The sequence below is a fragment of the Coffea arabica genome, chromosome 2c (genome assembly GCF_036785885.1).
Source record: "Coffea arabica cultivar ET-39 chromosome 2c, Coffea Arabica ET-39 HiFi, whole genome shotgun sequence".
Taxonomy (NCBI): Eukaryota; Viridiplantae; Streptophyta; class Magnoliopsida; order Gentianales; family Rubiaceae; genus Coffea; species Coffea arabica.
In genome coordinates, this window is record NC_092312.1 from 5,816,815 (window position 1) to 5,841,533 (window position 24,719).

At 37.5% G+C, this 24,719-nt stretch overlaps 4 protein-coding genes, 1 long non-coding RNA gene and 1 pseudogene across 5 annotated transcripts; 2 read left to right on the plus strand and 4 right to left on the minus strand.

The window, feature by feature from the left end:
* Positions 1–695: 695 nt before the first annotated feature.
* LOC113730419 (17.5 kDa class I heat shock protein-like) lies at positions 696–1,482 on the minus strand. The gene has a single exon (XM_027255083.2). The coding sequence runs from the start codon at positions 1,392–1,394 to the stop codon at positions 912–914; it is 483 nt and encodes a 160-aa protein (XP_027110884.1). The 5' UTR covers positions 1,395–1,482; the 3' UTR covers positions 696–911.
* A 2,302-nt stretch (positions 1,483–3,784) lies between these two features.
* Positions 3,785–6,023, minus strand: LOC113730420 (uncharacterized). Its single transcript, XR_003458337.2, has 3 exons — positions 5,761–6,023; positions 5,244–5,356; positions 3,785–4,500 (listed from the first exon to the last, which is right to left on the minus strand). It is a non-coding gene; the product is annotated as an uncharacterized lncRNA (long non-coding RNA).
* A 1,404-nt stretch (positions 6,024–7,427) lies between these two features.
* Positions 7,428–8,571, minus strand: LOC140034949 (18.2 kDa class I heat shock protein-like). The gene has a single exon (XM_072073867.1). The coding sequence runs from the start codon at positions 8,269–8,271 to the stop codon at positions 7,798–7,800; it is 474 nt and encodes a 157-aa protein (XP_071929968.1). The 5' UTR covers positions 8,272–8,571; the 3' UTR covers positions 7,428–7,797.
* Positions 8,572–9,621: 1,050 nt separating this feature from the next.
* Positions 9,622–10,454, minus strand: LOC113730422 (17.4 kDa class I heat shock protein-like). The gene has a single exon (XM_027255085.2). It carries the CDS (start codon positions 10,317–10,319, stop codon positions 9,837–9,839), a length of 483 nt encoding a protein of 160 aa, XP_027110886.1. The 5' UTR covers positions 10,320–10,454; the 3' UTR covers positions 9,622–9,836.
* A 1,640-nt stretch (positions 10,455–12,094) lies between these two features.
* Positions 12,095–14,184, plus strand: LOC113729686 (7-deoxyloganetic acid glucosyl transferase-like). The gene is made up of 2 exons (XM_027253939.2): positions 12,095–12,650; positions 12,842–14,184. Exons 1-2 carry the CDS (start codon positions 12,119–12,121, stop codon positions 13,774–13,776), a joined length of 1,467 nt encoding a protein of 488 aa, XP_027109740.2. The 5' UTR covers positions 12,095–12,118; the 3' UTR covers positions 13,777–14,184.
* Positions 14,185–17,436: 3,252 nt separating this feature from the next.
* LOC113733451 (7-deoxyloganetic acid glucosyltransferase-like) lies at positions 17,437–18,752 on the plus strand (annotated as a pseudogene).
* Positions 18,753–24,719: the final 5,967 nt, after the last annotated feature.

Below are 24,719 nucleotides of genomic sequence, written 5' to 3' on the forward strand. Positions count from 1 at the left end.
TTAAATTTTGATTTTGATGTTGGGTTTTGGACTTTGGATTTATACCGGCCGAAAGATGAATAAAACTTGTGTGGCCATTGACAAAACTGTTTACGATAGTTTTGACAGCATATTCTGGTAGTAAGACTTTCCACTAGTAAAATTTGGAGTTGGCGTAAAAGAGGGAGAGTGTATTTGCATCTCTAGCCTGCTATTGATTGACAAGACGGGATGTGAAGAAGAAACAGAATGATTGATGGCGGGGTAATCAGCAAATGTACTTACGGCGCCCTGAATGTCTTTCACCCACAATTGATTTATTCTGCTATAATACCGTCATTCATGCTCTAAAGAAGCAGGTGAAAGAGATTAGCCAATTGGCTGGCAGCTAAATGAACTCGCCGAGAACAGAGCATCAAATTACCGTTGGATACTAGAGAAAATATGGGTTTGAGCGTTCAGTCTGATTCTCGAATTGACTGTTTACGGAGGAAAGCAATTCACGCAATCTACGATGACAAGGTCTTGGCTAGGAGGAAGCCGTAATTCATCCAGTGAATTGTTTCTGTGTTGTGAAAATTCTGAAATCAATCGCTGCTACAAACACTTGCAGATCTTGAGAAGAAGGTTTAAAATGTCAAGAACCTCCTTTAAATTCCTAATTCAGCATCACAATCACTCCATTCTTTTGGCTGCAGGTAGAATCCATTCCAAGTTGAGTTCATTTAGCCTACTCATTAGAAGACGGTGGCAAGAATTGAGTATTTATCGATGCTTCATTTCAAAACAAACCAAAGCCTACTCACTCGCGACTCATTAAACAAAATTCATCATCATCCATGCAGCAACCACAGTCATGCAGGCAGACGGAGACATCTCAACCATTTCAAGACAAAGACAAACTTCCACTAGGCTTAGCCATCTAAAAGCATTTAGCCAGAGATCTCAATGGCCTTGACCTCAGGCTTCTTCGCTTCCTCTTTCGGCACAGTGACGGTGAGCACACCATTCTCCATGCTAGCCCTCACCTGATCCGCCTTGGCATTCTCCGGCAGCCTGAACCTGCGCCCGAATCTCCCGCTCCTCCTCTCTACCATCTGCCACTTGTCATTCTTCTCCTCTTGCTCCCGCCTCCTCTCTCCGCTAATCTGCAACACCCGGCATTCCTCAACTTCCACCTTCACTTCCTCCTTCCTCAGCCCCGAAAGATCGGCTTTGTAGACGTGAGCTTCCGGGGTCTCTTTCCAATCAATGCGGGGCCTAGCAAATGCATATGTCTCGCTTGCTGTATTTGGGACGTTGGCCAGACTAGCGTCTGTGAAAGCCAAGCCTACGAAGGGATCCCAAACGTCCAGGGAATATGGGTCGAACACGTTGCCCCGTCGGCCACCGAAGAGGCTTCGAATGAGCGACATTTCGGATGTTTTTGAGGAAAATTGATGACAATGCTGCTGTTTTTTTATGTATCACGGCTTTTGAAGAAGAGAGCTGATTGTACTGAGAGCTTCGATCAATTCTTATCGACGACGAAGCCGACGAAGGAGGTTCATATTTATATCAAAGAGGAGAGGCAGAGCCTGGAGTTTTCAGAGGATCTTCTGGCCACTTGAGATCCTCAGTGACATGTTTTCTATGTCAATCCAATGCCATCAATAGTATTGCGCAAAGTGTTATGTTATTATTTAAACTTGTATTAAATCAAGCCAAGTTGAACGCAACGGATCTTTTGTACCACACCCTGTCTCACATCCTGTCCCATTCTTTAGAATCTCGTCAAGTGTCCCTTAATAAACCAAACCCTCAAACAACCCAACTCGAACCATATTAAGTTAATTAATCGATTAACCGGGCGAAGAAACTTAATCCCTTTAACCATTATAACCAAAACCAAGAAAAATAAAAACTCTTTAATCAAAATCACAGTTTATCAACGAAAAAAACCCTAAAATATTAAAAAACCTCTGTCCTCTCTTCATCATCTTCACCGTACTCTTACGGTTGTTTCAGCCTCTGCTTCACTGACGACTCTTCTTCTTCCTCCTTCGGATTCCTCAAAATCCATTTCCCTTTTCCCCCCTCCAACCCATCGATGGAATTCCAACGACTTTTTCAAAATTGTCACCTGCGCTCCGCCGAAGCATGGCATTCACTCCACTGAAGCAATTGAAACTAGTATCGGGTATCAAGATGCTATCTTTATCTTTTGCCTTTCTAGAAAATCCAGATTGCTTTTTAGTGCCTATTGGACGAGTTTATTGCGGTTTCATTTTTTGTTCTCTCGGTTGCGATTTTTTTTTTTTATTTGTGTTGCTTTTTTTTCTTTCTAGCTACGCAGGCCAATTTGATGTAATTTGCTTAGCTTAGGCACTTGATCTAGTTTTCAACTTCAAATTGGTATAGATACACACATTTGAATTAGTTTTGCTATATCCTCAACTGCATGTGTGTAGTAGTAAGAAATTGGTTATATTCTCTAGTGTCTCTGTTTTAGTGTTTTGGAACTTAGGTGTAGATGATGAAACTAGAGGGTAACAAGTTTGCCTTTATCTTTTGTTTGTATGTGTGGTCTTTTATTTCTTATTTTTCTGACAGACGTTGGACCCTAACTTCTACCAAGGCTATGATTTGATGTCTTCAAGTTCAATAGCACAACAGCATGCATCAATAAGTTTTGTCCAAGTAAGGAAAAACCTTGATTAATTATTTAATCTTATATATATTAGTTTGATAATTTACAATTATAATTCAATATATTGGCTAACTTTGGGTCTGTTTTTATAGGCGCAAGAACTTGAAAATAATGATGATTCTGATCAACAAGTTGTTGAAAATGGGAAAATTGAATGAAGATGCTTATGAAGAAATGGAGGACAAGACTGTGGGATTGCGCTCATGGATTAATTAGACCTTATTTGTGTAGTTCTTTTGATTATGGTGGATGATCAGCTTGGTTATTCTTGAGCTTGATAGCTGGAATTGGATCTTTTTATCTCTGAGATTTTACATGGTAGGATTGTAGCTTAATTCGAATAACATACATTTTGAACTTTAATAAGAACCAGAATGCAGCCTTATTCCACTTTGCGCAGTTGAAATCTCAATTGATTTAAGTTGATTAATGTTTTGCTTTTTAGACTTCGTGGTCTGTTTACATTGCATTGTGAATACAAGGATCCTAATGCCTGGGCTACCTTTCGTCTGTGAAATTGCACGTAGTTTGTTTCCATTTATAAAAATCTATAGGGACACTCCCAGGATTTATTTGGCCATGAATTTCGTACCAGGTTGATGAGGTTTCACTGATGGAAGAGACTAATTAGATGCTAAGTTTCACAACTCACTACATACAGGGATGGCAAGGGTGAGAATATGACTGATCAGATTTTGATTTTGAGTGGCCTTTTCTGCTAGGAATAATTTTCTTTGTTTGAGTTTTATTTAGTGGGTAATTGACCAGAATTATCTGAAACTGATGCATGGTATAATATTGGACCCGAACGAGAGACCTCTGCTCTCTCTCCATCCTTTTTTTTTAACTCATTTTTTGTGTCATTCATGTTAAAGGTACTCCGAAAACTTGTTCTCTGATTCTAAACAACTCGGGACCAATCTCGTATTTGACTGTTGACACCAAATTGTATATATAATCCATATAACAATGCTGAAATTCCCAAAATATGTCCATAAACTAGGCCCTGTACACCTTTGCACCCTTCTCTTTAGCACATTGAGCCATCCAACTCACAGTCTGGCTCCCATGGTCAAACATATTCAACAGCCTCTTGTTCGAATGGGAAGGATAAGATTCAGCAACAATTTAAATGCAGATCCTCTACTAATAGTAAAAACAAGTACAAACTCATTCTCAAGAATGTTCAAGTAATCCATAATTTTGGTTTTAATATCATGCTCCACAGTACCTTCCTCTGCACACCAATGAAGTACATGATTGCTCAAATTTGCAGTAATTTCCTTTAAGCTAAATATAGATGAATCCCAATACTGTAGCGTTTGAAAACAAAAAAACAACCCGTACAAAGTCAATTCTCAAATGGTCAATTGTTTCTCAACATTGGAACTTTGGGTACAAAGTCAAGAACCAACAAGAAGGCTTCATTAAAGCCAGGAATGGATTCTTCAATGCAAAATGTCCTTTCAGACAAAAGAGTAGTTGCCCTCAAGAATTCCTTCTGGGCATTAAGCCTTGCAAGAGATATTGACCTTCCCAAGCAGCCATCTTGATTCAAAGACTCAGAGTGAATTTCATGTGTTTTTACGAAGTGACCCATCTTCAGAAGCCTCCTCGAGAGCCTCCCTTAGTTTGTTCTCCGGCGAATTCTTGAGAGTTGATGGCTCTGCCTTACCCCACTCCTCCTCCTCCACGCAAGAACCTTTTCCTCTCCTGCTCTTCTTGTCCATCATCAAGGTTGCACAGAATGATATAGGCTTCCATAGTCTCAGATGCAGTAACACGAATCAGTTCCAGTTGACTGCAAAAACCTATCATCATATCAGATACCCCTGCAGTATTAGGGAAAAAGTTACAAGCTTTACATGATTGAAGCTTCATTATGCATAACATTCTGCAAATAAGAGATTACAATTATCTAAGTTACATAATTTTCATAAACATTGAACTTTGTAAACAGTAACAATGAAGTGAATGAATACATAAACCCTGTAACTAGTCACACTAATGCATGTCAAGATGGCACCTCTATCCATATAGACCAAAACCAGAAAACCATTTGAGAAAACAGTGATCACACATGTTTCTTGGCTTTAATTCATAGTTACAGAATAAAAAAAAGAGCTTTTTTTTTAGAAGCACTTACCTTTAGGCCTTATCAGGTTTTAGATGATCTCATCTGCCAAAGACAGAGATAGATTTCCCAAATGAAACCAGCAGGTTGACCAATAATACTACTACGACTAATCAAGATTATGAATCAAAGACCATCCATTCATTGTTGATCAATAATACTACGACTAATCTAAGATTATGAATCAGCATTTGATAAAAATTTCAACTCATGGACTAATTATCAAATGCATCAAATAAAATTGCGACACGAAAGAGTAGAAGGGAGACAAGGATCGCATGTGCCAGCACAAAAAGGTAACCATCATGCAAACTTTAACATATTTTCTAACTACTAATTACAAGCCTACAGGTAGTCCTAATAAACAAAATCAAACGTATAAAACGCAAAACACCCTCCTAATAAATATGGGCTCAAGTCTCAACCAAGTCAGACTTTTACCTTATAGTTTGATTCATCTTCCTCTTAGGCATTTGATCGAACAGCTGGTGAGCTTCGTCCAGTACATACCGAATTTTCAGAAAATTTAACAGATGAAACATTTGAAGTGGAAGCTGCAAATTAGAAGAAAAATTCCCTTAATCAGCAAAAGATAAAGGCAAACTTGTTACCCTCTAGTTTCATCATCTACACCTAAGTTCCAAAACGCTAAAACAGAGACACTAGAGAATATAACCAATTTATTACTACTACACACATGCAGTTGAGGATATAGCAAAACTAATTCAACTGTGTGTATCTATACCAATTTGAAGTTGAAAACTAGATCAAGTGCCTAAGCTAAGCAAATTACATCAAATTGGCCTGCGTAGCTAGAAAGAAAAAAAAGCAACACAAATAAAAAAAAAACCGCAACCGAGAGAACAAAAAATGAAACCGCAATAAACTCGTCCAATAGGCACTAAAAAGCAATCTGGATTTTCTAGAAAGGCAAAAGATAAAGATAGCATCTTGATACCCGATACTAGTTTCAATTGCTTCAGTGGAGTGAATGCCATGCTTCGGCGGAGCGCAGGTGACAATTTTGAAAAAGCCGTTGGAATTCCATCGATGGGTTGGAGGGGGGAAAAGGGAAATGGATTTTGAGGAATCCGAAGGAGGAAGAAGAAGAGTCGTCAGTGAAGCAGAGGCTGAAACAACCGTAAGAGTACGGTGAAGATGATGAAGAGAGGACAGAGATTTTTTAATATTTTAGGGTTTTTTTCGTTGATAAACTGTGATTTTGATTAAAAAGTTTTTATTTTTCTTGGTTTTGGTTATAATGGTTAAAGGGATTAAGTTTCTTCGCCCGATTAATCGATTAATTAACTTAATATGGTTCGAGTTGGGCTGTTTGAGGGTTTGGTTTATTAAGGGACACTTGGCGAAATTCTAAGGAATGAGACAGGATGTGAGATAGGGTGTGGTACAGAAGATCCGTTGCGCAAGTTGAAAACATGTCACCGAGGATCCTAAGTGTCCTCTGTCGAATATTTTCTACCCACTTTTCTATTCAATACAAAATTATACAGTTGTTATAAAACTAATAAAATAAACCACTATAATATCAAGTGAAATATTGGAGATATTAGAGAAAAAAGTAGAGAAATAAAGAGTGGTTATTTTATTATTCCAACTAATACAAAAGTCCTACCAAAGGGTGTCAATGTACCTCTATATATAGGTACTACAAGATTAAAGGAACATTAATCCTATTAAACACCCACTATTACAAGAATATGAAGAAACCTATGAAACGGTTCTTCCACTACATGAATAGATTTATGGATTGTAACTTCTATACATAATGTAGCCATTAAGCAAGAATTAATCTTCTTGGGAATACAAAGGGACATCCATACTTTTAATTGTTTCATAACAACAGTTTCATTTATTACATCTGTTGTTGTTGACGTGGCATTTTCTATTCAATACAAAATTATACAATTTCACTTATTACATCTGTTGTTGTTGATGTGGCATATAAAAAAAAAAAAGGCTATTTGGCTTCTTTTTTTATTTTTATTTTTCGATTTTTTTATTTACACAACTTTGTTATAATTCTCAAAACTCTATTGCTATTGTTACAATTTTCAAAATTTGTTGCCACCAATATTGTTTTCTGCCTAGAAGGTGAACGAAGTTTTTCAATAAAATAATTTTTTTTTTGGTGTAAGTGAAAATAAATAATTTTGGAAAGTTCATTTTCATTAAGTTTAATAAATTTCGTTACATTTACAATTTAATTCAAAATATAAAAAATCGTGTTGTATGTTTTGAAATCATGAAAGACTTTTCTGTATTTTAAATTTATCACAGAAAATTTTTTGTTTTTTACCCTGAAAAAAAAGACTATGCTCAAAATCAATCCAACAAACATGTAAATCCCCGCAAAGTATATAAACTTGTACTTGGCTAGTTCATCAGGAATGTATGTGTAAGTCAAAATATTGTACACCTGATCAGCACAAAAGTGAAACCGTATTTGTTCACATAAGGACACAATTCATGCATTCATTTCAAAAATACTCCACGATATCCCACAAATGGCCAAATTAAGCGGGTGAAAAATACACGCAACAACCACTAAGCCCAAAATTTTTACTATCAATTTACCAGTTACTGTCAATTATGAACCATCTAAAGTACAGTATCAAGAGGAACCTAACGACACATCGAATAAAACAAATTTTTACATTAGTTGAAAATTTAAATTGAGGATAAGATATTCAGCAAATGCAGCAACTAAACATTAGGTTGAAATGGCTAGAAGACTAGAATTAAACCCAAAAAAAAAAAAGGGATAGATTGCAGAACAAAACAAAAGTCTGTTCACTTCTCAGACACAAATTATAATCACGACAGCAGCAAAACAGATAGATGTTCATACAAGCACCTCAACCAATTTACACTTTTTAATCTTTGTCTTTTTCACTGTCCAGATGTTTTCCAACATTAAAGAAACATTTCACACAAAATTACCCTGTCCTCCACAAGGCTCAGAACCCGACATTATTTAACCGGAGATCTCAATGGCCTTAACCCCAGGCTTCTTCACTTGCTCTTTCGGTACAGTGATGGTGAGCACGCCATTCTCCATACCAGCCTTCACCTGATCCAACTTGGCATTCTCTGGCAGCCTGAACCTGCGCAGGAACTTGCCGCTGCTCCTCTCTATCCTATGCCACTTGTCGTTCTTCTCCTCTTGCTCGCGGCTCCTCTCTCCGCTAATCTGCAACACCCGCCCGTCTTCAACTTCCACCTTCACTTCCTCTTTCTTCAGCCCTGGAAGATCGGCTTTGAAGACATGGGCTTCTGGGGTCTCTTTCCAATCAATGCGGGCGCTTGCAAATGCTGATGTCTCCCTTGCCGTATTTGGGACGTTGGCCAGACTGGCGTCTGAGAAAGGAAAGGAATCCCAAATGTCAAGAGAGAATGGGTCGAAAACGTTGCTTCGTCGGCCGCCGAAGATGCTTGGTATGAGCGACATTCTTTTTTTGTTTTTTCCGAGATAATGGGAGATTTGACGACGAATAGGTTTTCAAGATAACTGAGTTGTGCTGAGTCGGGATGAATATTCTGCGATGACAAAACAGGGGAGGAAGCTTGGCATTTATAGTTTAGACTTTAGAGGAGGGGAGGGGAGAGCCGGAGACCAGACGCCTGGAGTTTTCCTGAAGCTTCTTGTCGCTGTCACATTACCCGAGGAGCAAGTCTTTTGCTTTTTCTACGAACTTTCTACAATCACCCCTTTTTGCGTCTGGAGAACTCTGGACATCTCCAAATTCAAAAATTTTGGGAATTGAGGCCCAGTGTATTCTTGGGCTGTTTTGTTGTGGACTTTCTGGGTTTATCCAGACTTTTCAGAATTTGAAGCAACGAAATCATGCTTGCAAAATTCTTGGGAAAAAAAAAAACCAGAAACAAAAAATGGTGACACACATTTTGTACTTTTTAAACCGGTAAAGCGGTACATTTTTTTTCCCTTTTCTGATGTATATTTTTTTCTCATATATGGTACACCTGTCAAATAAAGAAGTGAATATGTATATTAAGTCAAATTGGAACTCTTTTCACATTATTGTTCCCCTCCAACAAGTTTAACATATTTGTCTTCTTTAATTTCTCTTTTTATATTAAAATATTATTGTTATAACTTTAATGCATTTAGCGCACATACATTAGTAAAGGTAAGGAAAATACTACACAAATTGGAAACAATTGACAAATAAAAGGAAATTCAATCATTCTATTTATACATGCATGCTTGTTGAGGTATTAATCAAAAGCCAGGCACCTAAACCAACGATCTAAAAATCAAGCAAAGCAAGCATCCATTCATTCCCAAATTGGTTCAACTCGTTTCAAATATCCATTCTTCACGAAGCTTCACCTTTTTCAAGTCTAAATTTTTCTTTACAATTCTTTTATATTTTAATTCATAATTATTAATTATTCCAACAGAGTAACACTTATTTTAATGTTGTGATTTAGAAAATCTTTTGATGATTATTAATTTGTGAATTGTTCTCATTCTAAATTTGTAGCTTAAATTTTTTGTGTGAATTTGTATAGGGTTAAAATTCATTTGTTAAATTTAGTTGACGTTTATCTGATTTTCGTTTTGTGAATTAATTTTCATGTTTTGCTTTGTCCTTTTTCTTGTATTATTAAAGAATATTTAGTTATTCATTATCATCTATTAAACTTCAATCTTCAAAACTCTGATTTTACGTATGTGCGACTAAAAACATGCCTCTGGGCAGCCGCTAGTAAAACAAGTGATGAATGTATACAGGCAGAGAGCGTCTAATCAACAGATTTTGGTCAGAGAAAATGATTGGTTCTAAGATAATATATTCAGAGCCATATAATAAATAAAAGCAAATTAACATTACAGGGCAGAGCACGCGAATGCACATAAAAGCTGATTCTACAAACCCCAAGTCCAACCCCCCCTTCTCTCTCCCATCAAAGCAGGATTTTTTCTTATGGTAAAAGATACAGTACCATCCACATGAAAACAACTCACGACGTACATATGCATCAAAGTTTTTAACCAGAAATTTTGATGGCCTTAACTTCAGGCTTCTTCTCCTCCACTTTAGGCACGGTAACGGTCAGCACGCCATTCTCCATGCTCGCCTTAATTTCCTCTGTCTTTGCATTCTCCGGCATCCTGAAGCTTCGGATAAACTTGCCGCTGCTCCTTTCCACACGATGCCAAGTGTCAGTCTTCTCCTCCTGCTCCCTGCTCCTCTCTCCGCTGATCTTCAGGATTCTACCATCTTCCACCTCGACTTTGACCTCCTCTTTCTTAAGCCCAGGAAGATCAGCCTGAACGATGTGGGCTTCTGGGGTCTCCCTCCAGTCAACCCTGGCGTTAGTAAAAACAGCCGTTTCACGATCAGTGCCGCTGGGGAAGTTGGCTAGAGTCCTCGAGAACGGAAATCCCTCAAACGGATCCCATATGTCGAGAGAGAAAGGATCGAAGATATTGCTTCGCCGGCCGCCGAAGATGCTCGGAACCAAAGCCATCAGAATTTTGCAAGAGATTTGTGCTCTGGACTATTTGGTTTGAGGACTTGACTGGATTTACCTAAGGCAATGACTAATTCTGTCTGAGGGTGGAAGGCATCAAGAAGTGAAGAGCTATATATACAAGGGACAGATGATGATCCGGTATTGTCTAGAATATTCTTATCGCACCAAAAAAATGGAAAAAGTCTCGTCACTTTCCACAAACTTCCACGAGCTTCGAGATTTTGGTTTCACTACTCCACCAGAACGGTGTCCACGTGTCTCCAGAGATATCTGTTGATAGTGTATCTCAATATATTTGGGCTTATGGTTTGTTGTTGAGCGGCGACCACTTAATTAGAAGAGGCCCAATGGATTGTCGATGGAAGCAACACAAGCCCGACATAAGGTGAAATAAGCCCGACATAACTCTCTCTCTCTCTCTCTCGATATATATATATATATATATATATATGTATATATAAAGCTAGAGATATTGAGTAATTTAGCAATGACTAATATTCACTCTCAACAACCTTAAGAAAAGATAAAAGTCATATTATCTATCTATCTGTAGTAAACTTTGGTAATCTGCCGAAGTCGTCTTCCCTTGTTGACTTTGCAGACGGGAAAAATAACATTGAACTCCCTCAAACTGCCGTTTCATTGGGTGAGTAACGAGCCACAGAAAACTATTAGCTCAAATTTGGTGACTGGTGGTGAGCATGCAAAATCACAACACAGACACGGGGGTACGAAATTTTGGTATTAGGACGGGTTTTAACTCAAACGTTCAAATTTCTTGAGAGAATGAATGAAGCCAATTAACTATAAAAAAATGCTCTATATGCAGCTACAAATCATGCGACAATCAACGCACCCCTCCCTGCATGACAAATAGCTGGTTGAAGCAGGCGGCTGTATATTACTATTTCTTCGGGGGGAGAAAACAAACTGCTTTTTTCGCTATGTGTATCCTTCCATGTAACGCCAACTCGAGTCATTGATTCTGAAACAAGACCATACGGTGGAGAGTTGGAAATGGGGAACAGTCCAATAAAACTACAAATGTCATTTAATTTTGTTCAGTTTATGTGTCCTTGAAGAAAATTGATCACGGAAATTCACCAGCTCAAACTACATTTTGTCTTAGAAAACTTGAAGAATTCATGTCTACACGCACTCGTTCTTGGAATTTGGTAATTGTGTAAGTCATGAGTGCACGAGATCCTAAGCTGTGAAGCATCGTGCATCCACTTATTTAGTAGTAAAATCAAATCAATTATCCCTGCCTGAAGCATCCTTTCAGATCCTAGTGTACTGAGGCTCCTAAAAGAGGAGAGAACTAGTTATTGTGAGCAACTACTGCCACGACTTGAAGCTGCAAAAACTGGACGTAGTTATTACTTTGAATATTGTATAGCGGCGGTTAAAATCAACATGTATTAGTGTTAAATTTCGACAGTATCAACTCTTATGCCCAGAAATGAGAAACCACCGGGGCATGTCACTTGCTCATTTCTCCAAATAATAAAACACCGATGATGACTGGTTAATAGTTTCTTCCCAAAGAATAAATAAATAAATTGGAAAAACAGGACGTAGTTGTTAATGGCAATAACTCACTGATGAGAGACTTCATGACATCACACCTCTCGAGAGGCCTCTGATCAACCAACCGACCAATGAGATCTCCTAGTATTTTATTATTAGCATAATCAAGGAGGGTTGACTTTGATCGTTTTATGATCAAAATCATCAGAGTATGAGTTGTTTAACCGTTCAACGATTAGGATCGTCTGTGTTAAGAGAAACTGATGTTGCAAATGGGTTCTGAAAAAGCAAACTTACCACCTCATGTTCTCATATTTCCCTTGCCAATCCAGGGCCATGTCAACTCCATGCTCAGGCTGGCGGAACTTCTTTGTCTCGCTGGATTAGACGTAACTTACATTGTCTCCGACTTTTGCCATAACCGCCTCCTCACGCACACTAATGTGTCGTCGCATTTTGCTCGCTATCCTGGCTTTTCTTTCCAAACCATATCCGATGGGCTTCCAGATGACCACCCCAGAGCAGGTGAGGGATTTGTGGATATCATGCCCGCTATAAAAATGGTGACAGGGCCGCTATTTAAGCGGATGATGATCGAGAAAGGTTGCTTTGCTTCTTCTGGTGCCCGAAGTCCTGTTACTTGCATCATTGCTGATGGAGTCTTGAGTTTTGCCGGTGATTTTGCTGAAGAGAACGGAATTGCCCTCATCTATTTTCGCACCGTTAGCGCCTGCTCATTTTGGGCCTGCTTTTGTATGCCTCAAGTCATTGAAGCTGGAGAAATACCCCTTAAAGGTAGTGGAGTACAAAATTTGATCACGCGTAGATTTTTACATCAAAGTGTGTCATTCATTGTGTCTATTGTCGTTGATATATCTATATTGACAGATTTATCAGGTGCAGCAAGTTTTAGCATAAATTAATTTGGTGTCTGTATACCCCTTATTATCACACCCAAGAGGTTGACGGCACACCCAAATATGCAGGACATGGAATGGAACTGGCAGTCAAAAGCGTCCCAGGAATGGAAAATATTCTTCGGCGTCGGGACCTGCCTGGTTTTTATCGTGTCGACGATCTGGACGACACTACTTTCCAAATAATCAAAACGGAGACTCAGCAAACCCCGCGAGCCCAGGCGGTGATACTGAACACATTTGAAGACTTAGAGGGACCAATATTATCTCACATTCGTAAACACATGCCAAGATTATACACAATCGGACCAAATCATTTTCACCTGACGGCCAGGCTGGGAGCAAAAGCAACAGAGACTGAAACTTTAATTTCTTCAGCCAGTTTATGGGAAGAAGACAGGAGCTGCTTGGACTGGCTTGATTCACAGCCTCCAAAATCGGTAATTTACGTCAGCTTCGGGAGCATTACGGTTGTGAGAAGAGAGCAACTCCTGGAATTTTGGTACGGACTGGTGAATAGTGGGCAGAGGTTCTTGTGGGTCGTCAGACCTGATTCCATTATGGGAGAAGCCGGCGGAGGTAAGATTCCAGCCGAGCTAGAAACGGCTACAAAAGCAAGGGGTTATATGGTGGGTTGGGCCCCGCAGCTAGAAGTCCTGAATCATCCTTCTGTTGGGGGATTTTTGACCCATGGTGGTTGGAATTCGACTCTGGAGAGTATGGCGGCCGGCGTGCCAATGTTATGTTGGCCATATTTTGCCGACCAAACGATCAATAGCAGGTTTGTGAGTGAAATTTGGAAGATTGGATTGGACATGAAAGATACATGCGACAGAGTCATCATCCAGAAAATGGTGGCAGAACTCATGCACGCGAGGAAGGATGAATTCTTGAGAAGGGCAGATGCCATGGCAAAATTGGCAAGAAAGGCTGTTACTCAAGGTGGTACTTCGTATAATAACTTGGACAGCCTCGTTGAGTTTATTGAATCTACTATTATCTGAAAAGGACATGGCTTTGATGTGTTTTTCTTGTTTAATTTCTTCTTTTTTTTCCTGCAAATTAAAATGTTTTCACCAATAATGGTGGTATTCTAAACCAACTGCTTATGGTTTATATTGGAGATTGATAATTTCATGCTTGCCATTAAGAGATTAGAGATTTTAGGACTAGAGTTTTGGGGGTTGAGTATGCAACTTGATGTTATGTTGAGGAGAAACAGAGATATTTCTTCCCTTGTTGCTGGTCAATGTAACGCTGCTCAAAGAAGATCTAAGGAACTTGTCAATGATGCGTAGCGTTTAGTTGGCGCATGTCTTCATTCTCTCTGTTATTTCCAAGGGGGAAAATGCCCAATTTGTCTGTATTAGTGATTCAATCAAATGTTACTGTCAATCGCTTTGACCATATAATTGATTTCGTGGGCCTCGTGTCTTCTTGTTCCCTTCTTTATTTCCCCACTGAATTTTGGAGGAAAGGGTTCAAATCAACTTCCATCATCTTACACTGGGTCCTAAATTTGTGTGTCTCCTTCTTGTTGGAGGAAGATTTATTTTGCTAAACAAGCCTTTACATAGACTTCTACTCCAACATATGGATCGATGATGTCCTTAGTTGAGATCTAAAGTGTACCATTACACCCATGGTTCGCCATATCCGCCCATACTGATACGTATCGGCAGAGTCGTAATTGAAACGGAGGTGACCGTTACGATACCGATTCCCGAATCACGGATATTACCATATCTACGACAATTCGCTCTGACTAGGCGGATATTGGCCGATTCGAATCTGTGATACATAATATCGACCGATATATCTGAGTCAAGTCAGAGTCAATCCGAATTTTTTTTAAAAAATTGTGCATTGTTTGGTATTTTCTAATTTTAACAATTTTTTCAAAATTTTTGGAAATTTTCATGTGTTATAATATGTGTATCATCCGATATTCAACTGATATACTACAACGGATGTGGAACAATTGAAACCGCGACACGATCGCAACCCGCAATAACGAACCATGATTACACCCAACATGCCACAGCCATCCATGTTTAGGTTCAATTGTCATAAAAGATGATAAACAATTAAATGCAGAGGGATTTTTAGACTTACCGCATAGATAATATCCGCAAAACGTTTAGCTACTGTCAGTGTGTAATGTTTCAACAGAAACAATATCCGCGAAACGTTTATGTTGTAATTCATTGTGTTTCATTATCTTTCTTTTTTTTTTTTAACCTTTTTCTATCTCCCATCCTTTGTTTCAACCCTCAAACACCACTACCAAGCATGGCGCAGCTCCGGTGCTCCTCCAACCATATCAAGACCATATTGCCAAATAATTTTTTATGATGGGATGTAAATGAAATTAAAAAAATAATTAAAAAATGAAAAGATGATAATAAAATGTGCTTATGATATAAGCAATAAATTTTATGAGAAAAAAAGTTGCTGAAAAATAAAAATGTTGTCGAAGACCCCAAATTTACTTGTTAATTTTTGCTGCAAACTGCGTCGTGTCCTTGTCAAAACCATATTTATTAAACCCAACCCGGGAAGGAACCCGGCGAAGGGGGTGGGTCAACGGGTTACTGGTTCAACCGGTGGGTGAGTGGTTGAACCGGTGGGTCACTAAATATATTTAAATATTATATTTCATAATTTTTTATATAAGATATATGATATAAATTGTAATAAATAATGCCATAGTAAAAGCTCATTTAATTTAATTTGCTATAAAATAATTAATTCATATAAGAATCAATTAAATATAAAGTTATTTAGTAATACACCAAACTTCAAGTGCAAAAATTTATCTATATTTAGTGTAATAATGTAGCTTATTTATGAATTTTAAGTGTAAAAAATTATTAAATTAATATTTGTCTTTGAAATGAATTATGTAATGTGTTATTTTTGAAATTCATTTTATAAATTATAGAGTTTGGAGGGAACTAATTTTTATTAAAAGATTTCAAATAAATTTATTTTAGAGAAAAAAAAGATAGAATTGAAAAAATATATATATATTATAATAAAGACATTTTATTAACAAATTTCGGGGCAGTCTAGTGGCAAGCCTACGTTAGTGATTGGTGGAGGTCCAAGGTTCGAGCCTTGACAAAGGCAATAAAATTTTTCCACCAAAACCGGTCCGTGGACAAAACCGGCCGGATTTTCGGTTTAGCTCGGTCCGACCGCCGGGCCGTTGACTAGTCAACGGTCCCGTTGCTCAAACGATCCAATTTAAGACTCAGTCCGGCCTAATGGCCGGTTCACCGGTTCGACCGTCGGACCGGATTTAATAACTATGATCAAAACTCTTCTACGATTTTATATTTACAAAAGATTGTTGTCAAAATCACAAAGGAATGGAAAATAAAGAGCTTCATGCAAGCTACCACAGTCACCAACCACGAATCCAGCAGCACTGTCATAATTTGCTACTATGGAATAAGGGGAAAGTGAAAAGAGAAAGAGAAAGTAAATAGGATTGGTAAAGAGAGTGGAGAAAAGGGAGGAAAAAGAACAGGAAAGGAAGGAAGAAAAAGAGGGGGGCTTCAATGATAGGTGGAGTTCGGCATGATAGCTGCCTTTTCTATTTCCTTTTTGGTATCAAATTCAATAATTGGACCACTCTCACCAACTCGGTTTGTATAGACTTTGATAGTAATTAAACCATATTTATAGTCTATTAAATTATACTTATTTGTATTCCCAACCAAACAGCTAGCTGGTTCCATCTAAGCCATTTTGTTATTAGAGTAATATTTTGCACAATTAATGTCCCAAAAACGCAACAAGAAGAACATATCTTCAATTAATTGTAAACCATTGTCCAATTTTTGGACAAGTGATATTGCTATCAATTATTTGCATCTCCACCTATCATATCCAAGGAGCAACTATCGTGTACCTCGCTCGGTGTCATTGATGGACTACCAATTTGTGAACGAGACATAACTGTTGGGGATTGTTTTTCAAAATCTTTTGTCAAAGAACCAGTACTTAATTACGTTTGTTTTATGTAACAAGAAGGATATTGACATAATTGTTACTTTATAAGACTAGATATCTTTATCCTATTGAAAGAAAGTTAACAAAATAAAGTGTTCTTCCTCACCATTAAATGTTGGATCGCACATTATGATATTTTAGACAAAGCTTCCATCCCTAATGTGTTATTTCACAATGAGAATAGAAGGACACAGGAACTGGAAAGAGAGATTTGTCCAGCTCTGCCTCTCCCGTTCTGTGCAAGGATTTGTTTATGGAGATATGGTAGAGGTACAAAATGAGATCAGCGACTCACTAACCTATTGCTCAAGTACAAAATCCAATACAACGGTCACAACACTAATTAGAAGATCTTTTCATGTCTATCGAACCCAAGATGTTCTATCTGCATCGACCAAGTCAATTTGCCTGTTACCCACCTAATCTCATAAATCTCTTACTCTAATCTCACCTTATCACATAAATTAATTTACGTCTACTAGTAAAAAGCATCAGTTAAACTAAGAATTCTGCTTGTACATTTCCCACTGTTTACATCCAATTGATGGCAAACGGCAACTAGATATCATACCAACTGATGCCAACTAAGCCGAGGACACTATTATCACCAACTTCACAGGGCCAGAAAACAACGAAGTGTAGAGATGGATCACCAGATACAATTCTCCACTCCCCATGCACTACTATTCCCTTTACCACTTCAGGGTCTTGTGAATTGTACGCTCAAGCTAGCTGAACTGTTGTGCCTTGGTGACTTGCATGTTACCTTCGTCAACACTGACCACATCCAGGACCGACTGAGAAGTTGCAGCGATGTTGAATCACGGTTCGAGCGTTATCCCAATTTCAGGTTTCATACAATCCCGGATGGCTTTCCCGAAGATAGTCCTCGTACGGGTGATCAAATTTTTAAGTTACTGGTGTCTTTGAAAGTTGTGAGCCAGCCAATTTTCAGGGAGATGTTAACCTTTGGTCCCCTGGTTGTTTTTACATCAAATAACCGTTCAAGTCTGTGATTCATGTCAGTAGGAAGTCCTGCGGCCATGACCAAGGATCAGCTGATGGAGACTCGGTATAATTTAGTCAACAACAGTGGGGCGAGGTTCTTGTGGATTCAGATACCGGGGTCTATAGCTGTATCAGTAGTAGAGGGGGATGAGATTCCTGAGGAATTGGTTAAAGCAACCGAGGAAAGAAGTTATATTGTGGGTTGGGCTCCTCGGGAAGAGGTTTTTGGGCCATGCTGGAATTGTTGGGTTTTTGACTCACAGCGGTTGGAACTCAACAACGCTGGAGAGTGTAGCGGAGGGAGTTCCAAATGATAGGGTGGCCGTACTTTGTTGACCAACAAGTTAACAGTAGGTATCTATCAGAGGTTTGGAAACTTGGATTGGACGTGAAAGATACGTGTGATCGGATCATTGTTGAGAAGATGGTCCGAGATGTTTTGGAGTTCAGAGAAAGGATGAATTCTTGCTAACGGCAAATGAAATGGCAAAAATGGCCAAATCAAGTATGAGCGTAGGTATGAGCCAAGGCGGATCTTCAGACGATGACTTGGGCAATCTGATTGAGGACATCAGATTGATGCAGTTGAAGGCATAAACTATTTTTAGCATTGCTGAAATATGATGTCAGGACTAAAGTTTGACACGAAACAAGCCAACCTTGAACAAGTTACTGCAGAGATGGATCATTATTATGATAATGCTTGCGCTTAACCGTTTTGCAAATAATACAGAGATTCAGCCTATGAAGGTGGACTTGGACGAGTCTGGAGTTTCTTCTTCTTTATTTCCTATGCTTCGAGAAGATGAATATGGGACAAAAATAAAAACATTTCGAAAGCTAGGCTATGAGTATGTCATCTTTAAACTAAGTTGCAAAATCCACTCTTGACTTGACATCTTTAAGAGGATGGTGCACGCTACTGGTTAGCAAGATTGTGTGATGAATCGTATGGTCGTAAACAAGAGGGTAGTTTTCATTCCAATCGATTAGGCGCTTGCCAACAAGTACCGACATGCATTCAACCAATTGGTTTTTAGGCTGTTTATGTAGAATAGAATATATGCGATGTTATGCTTATCTGTATTCTATTTCAATTCCATAGCCAGGCGTAGAGTTTCTTTTGTCTTCTTATTATAATTTTGTAAAACAAAGCACTACATAGTATATACTGTGTACACTTGAGCTAGTTGCAAGCACCATGCATGTCAGTCGTCGGAGATTTTATCCAAAAGCAAAACACTGGAGAGACAAGAAGGATGCTTATCCAAAAGAACACACAAAGATCATGGATATCTAACAATGATGCATATTTAGAAAAAGCAGCCATATTCCTTGATGTGTAAGATAATGCTTTAACTGCTGTAGACTGCAGAAATTAAAAGAGGCTGACTGACAAGGGAATTGAGATCCCAAGACCAATTCACCAATTAAAAACCATAGGCCACAAAGATCGATGGTAGAAAAATAATTTCATGCATTGTATCTTCTTTTTTTTTTTTTTTTTTGGCCCTTAACTATATGGACGGCAATCGCAAAACGATTATTTTTCCAGTGGTTGAAACTCCAAGGAATCCACCATCACATCAATCTATCGTTCTATTCTTGTATCATGATCAATTCTCTGGAAAAATTCAACGTAATTATTTAATAAAGCAAGAAAAAAGCTCTCTAGATACATTCAAATTAATTGAAAAAAAAAAATTGATCTTTCCCCGATTCGTACGCCAAGCAACTTTTGAATGATAAATAAGTAAAGTAAATGAATTGAATCAAAATATTCCTTCTTGAAGTGATCCCTGAGATTTCCGGATACATCGCGCAGTGTTTATATGAAACAGTTTTCTATCTATTTCTTTCTTTCTTTAGTTTTTAAAAAAGCGTTTTTCTATATGTTTCTTTTAAACAATTTTAATTTTTCACCTCTCCTCTTTTATTATTTCCTCAAGATTTTCAATGAAAGAGATTGAAAATTTTATTCCATCATTGCCCTTCTGTTACCCCAATTATAAATTTTGTTCCAGATTAAATATCAATACAAGCTCAGATATACAGCATGCAAGTGTAGGCATGTAAGTGTAATAACAAAGAAAGAAGTAGAAGTCATGTAGAAGACCATAGCAATAGCTAGAAGATCGTTGCAATAACAAAGTACATATTTAGCATAGTTCTATTGTCCACATTTGATTAAGAATAATTGACATTAATAGCAAAATACAGTTGAGTTTCATCAAATTTCAGTGTCAGGAAGTAGCTTCATTGGCATTCACCATCGGTTTATTTTCTTCGAGAGACGATTTAGTCTCACCCACCGAAAAAAAAAATCAACCTAAAATGATGCAAAGCAATCCAATATGGCAAATTTTACTCCTTGCAAGAAACCACAACTAGATAGATGAAAGAGATTTCATTCTTTCGGCTGAAGCTCTTTCTATTGTTCCAGAGAAGAAGAGCATTATAGATACCTGAAAAGAAGAATGCCTTATAATGCATTGCGTTAGCCTTGTTAGAACCGCGCCCTATATAGAGATATGGCGCAAAATGGCTATTTTGCATCCAAAATAGTTTGAGTGAAAATTTGTTATAGGAGTGGTTAATTTAGCCAATTCGTGGCCTGTAAAAATGGTCACATTTCACTTACAATGAAGGTCAGTGATCGATGTTTTTGACATTTCAAAGATGCTAAGTAATATCATAAAAAATGTCAAAAGAGGTTTTTGAAATTATTCCTAAACTATGACTTTGTCTCTTTTCATTTTATATAGTACCGTTCCTCTTTTTTATTTTTACCTTTTTAAAGAAAAAACTACATATGTCTCCACTTTTATGTCTTAATAATCTGAGTAGTGCATGACTCTGTCTAATTAAATTTTCTTCCACCTGGAAATTCTGTTTCAATTTAGGTCTTTTGGTAAATTGCAGCTGGCTAATTTGTGACTTTGTGCCAAATCTTCTCGATGGTGTCATCGGTCATGTAATTAACCCTATTATAGTTTTTTGCAAAACGGAAACACGACCAAATCTACCGAATCTGCTATCCTTTATCCTGTTGCGGACCAAATCGGCTGTCTGTGTTTCGTGACTGAAGTGAGCTATTGACATCTAGAACGAAAATGAAAGACAAAACTGATGATTGAAGTCAAAGTAAAAAATAGTTTCCCTCCGTTGTCATATGAAACAAGAATCACTGTGAAACATGTTTCATTTTTGGGATTTTCGTGGTAATACCTTTTACGCACGGGAACAGAAAATTCCTAGTATCATTAACGATTTTATTTTGTGGGTTCTTTTTTTTTTTTTTTTGGGGTGTGTGTTGGCGGATGAAATTACTATTGACTTCTAGAAAAGCAAAAGAAAACACACGCCTTGACAGAAAAAGCTGAAAGAGATGATTTTTCTCAATTTAATCTTCAAGATCAACATTCAGTCAGACGTATGCTACCCACATTAATAAAAGGGAAAAAGAAGTATAGTACAATAAGTTGTACTAACATGATAGTTTAATCTGTCCTAGGAAAAAGAAAAAAAAAAGATAGAGGTTTAACCTAAAAGCTAGCAATGTTTTTAAACCCAAACTAGAGAGTAAACCGGAAAATTTTTCAGTTCAACCGGTTCGAATCCGGCTCAAAGATTTAATAATGTTTTATTCATTTTAGTATTACGAATTTTGAATAAAACTAAAATACATATTTTAGAAAATAGAAACTTAATAAAAACTGATTAAACCTCCCGATTTTTACCAGTTCAACCGATTCTTGACCGATTCAATTAATTCTTTAGTTTTTTAATTGAACCGAATCGAAGGTATAGCTGATTCGCAGTTCAACCGATCGAACCGGCAAGTGTCCGATTTTCAAGACATTGTGTGAAAGCTCTAACCCATCAAATTTTAAAAGGATAAGTGATATTTGCAATCCAAAAATAGCTTATGGCACTTCACTCTAATACTTTATTATGTGAAGAAGGGTGGAATGTGGGAGGATTATTTAAGAGCACAAACATTATTTATGCTTTAAAAATTCACTTGTATGTTTACTGAAAATTACAACTAATAACAAGTTAAATTGATAATTATTGTCCTTAAAATATTGTTTAAATTCAGTCAGCAGACTATTCAATTTGCGTACCAGCTAAAAAGCTGCCGATAAAAGCTAGAACAACTTTAGATACAGTCAACCGAAACCAAAATATTTGTGATCTCTAAAGTGGAAGCAAAAACTGGCCGATGTCAAAACACGATCAAGAGATGTTTTTTTTTTTTTTTTTTTAAACAAAACAAAAAATACAAAGTGTATGTTGCGCCAGTTTTCCATCTGTAGGATGTAATCAAGCTGTTATGATCACTTGAAAAGTGGGGAGTTGGTATTTGCGCTTCCATCTGTAGAAGAACCGTAGCTGTATCATACATTGAATGCTGATCCAGGTTCCGACCACCCTGTGGCAGACAAATAAATTTGTTTTCTTGAATTTGGTGTTCGAAAGACTGGACGAGAATCGGAGGATATCTGCACAAAATTTCTGTAGATTCTATGAAAGATTTTGGCATGACTATAAAGTAAGGTTAGAATTAAAAGCACTTGGACACTGTCCATGAGTCGGTCACAATCAACTTGTTAAAAACTAATCTCGTCCTCAATTATGCGCCAGTTTGACAATTATTAAAAGCGAGACCATTTGGATCACATGCCGGTTTCGTCAAACGAAAACAATGAGACCCAGTAAAAGTCACGAATGGAAATTGAAAAGAAAGGAATGGCTCGATTTCGTGAAGTCACAACAGATGTGAAGGATCATATTTCCTTGGCTTCTCAACTACACCCACAACCACGTAGAGTCAAATCTGTAGATATGCTGTAGTAATTAATGATCAGAAACGGGAATCGTATCCATGGATCCAGAATCCAAAGAAATATTTGCCCACGTAACAACGGAACAAAACAAAGAACTAACTATTGCGCATCTAATTTCCTTATCAACCATGTGGTCTTCCACGTCCCCGTTCGATGAACATGCCCAACATGGTGTGATGGATTCAGGACCACGCTATTTTAGGATTCAAACTAGACTGAACTTTACACATGTACATTAATAATTACTCGAGCACGAGCAAGGGCTTTTCTAATGGCATTCACTGTGTACTAACTAATTAAGTGATATACCTATCTAAATTTTACATAACCTATGTCGTGTGCGTGTATATATATATATATATATATATATATATATATATATATATATATATATATATATATATGTGTGTGTGTATTAATAATTATTATTCTTTCTTGCATTTATATATATATATTTTTTAATTGATCTTATTTTTTAAAAAATTTAATGTCTGAAGTACATTTTAACGAGCACTCAATGAATGTCTGGTAGACAGAACCACCCCGGTTCTCAACCATACGACATTTTTGAAGGTAATTCTGCCCTGCTCATAATGTAAGCAGCAACTTTTTGAGGTTGTTAATTGGACTTAATTGGGGGGATTTTAATAGAATTATATCTAGGAGCTGTTAATTTACACATATCTTTGACGTAGAAATAATGGTTGATGAAGTCTTGAAAGGTATTCAAAACTCATTGAAATCGTGCAGGCATGGTTGTGATTTATTCGCAGCTCTTTTCCTCGTGGCTTCAAGTGGGGACTAGAGACGGGTGTAGATCAAATCAAGTTGGGGAGGGGAGGGCCGGGAGGCCACTTGCCACCTCCGATATTGAGAACATCGTCGAATAGACTAGAGTAATCATCTAACTTCTCTTCCAGCTAAATAGTATATTATGATATTGACCTATCCCAAGAATTCACCATCTCAAGAGTTACAAAAATAAAAGAGAATCGCCACTAGTTGTTAACTTCCTGTCTGTGTTAGTATTATCATACACATTCGACGGCTATTATATCATGCATCAACCTGATTGGAAAGTGGAAGCCATATCCACACCTTAACATAAAACCATAAACAAACACACATTCAATGCCTTCCCCGCAACCCAGCCAAATTAAGTCCCCAACTATTATTTTAAACGCTAACAAAAGTAGTTGCGCCGTCCAACTGGACAAGTTCGTACAATATGGCCAGTAATTAAGGGCTACTAATTAAATGGAGCAACTTGTGAAGTTGTGATACTGACAGCATTTTTGTGTGTGAGATGAGACACTTGTAAGAGTTAACTGAAAACTATCCTAATGCAAGTTGTTCGATTGTATCTCATTGATACTAACACAACCGAATGCAAGTTGTTCGAATGCAACTCATTGATACTAACACAACACTCATCATACAAAGGAACAAAACAAAACCAGTGATTGATGATGATGATGTTGTATTTTCTTGTATTTCTAAGGGTTTTTTTAACGGGTGCCTACTGAACGCCCGTTTACATACCTACATTCTACAGAATTTATTATATATATATATATACATTGTAATAATTATTACTTTATTTTGCATTTATACAATTTTTCTAATTAGTCTTACTTTTTTATAAATTTGACACCTGAAATATATTTTAATGAATACCCATCGTACACTTATTATTATTAGACAAACCCTATTCCTAATGCTACTAGTCGTTCTACTTTTAACGTACAAACACCTTTATACAGTACTCACACCAAATTACTAGAGTGTTATAAGTAATTTGGTGGAAGTGTGGTAGTAAAAGTGGTGTCGTATAAACGGATAAGTTCAAAGTTGAACAGGTAACCTTATGATGGAAGTGGTAAGATTTCTAAATATGCACGTACAAATCCAAAAGAGCCCATCGTCTACATCTCTAGGCCCCCCAAAAAGCTTTAATTGTTTGGAGCCTTCCTAAAAATTTAAAAATTGCATGGCCCGCAATCCCACCTTGCGGGTATAAAAAGACGGCCTATGCATGTAGTAAATTGTACTTCCATCGTGACCAGTTA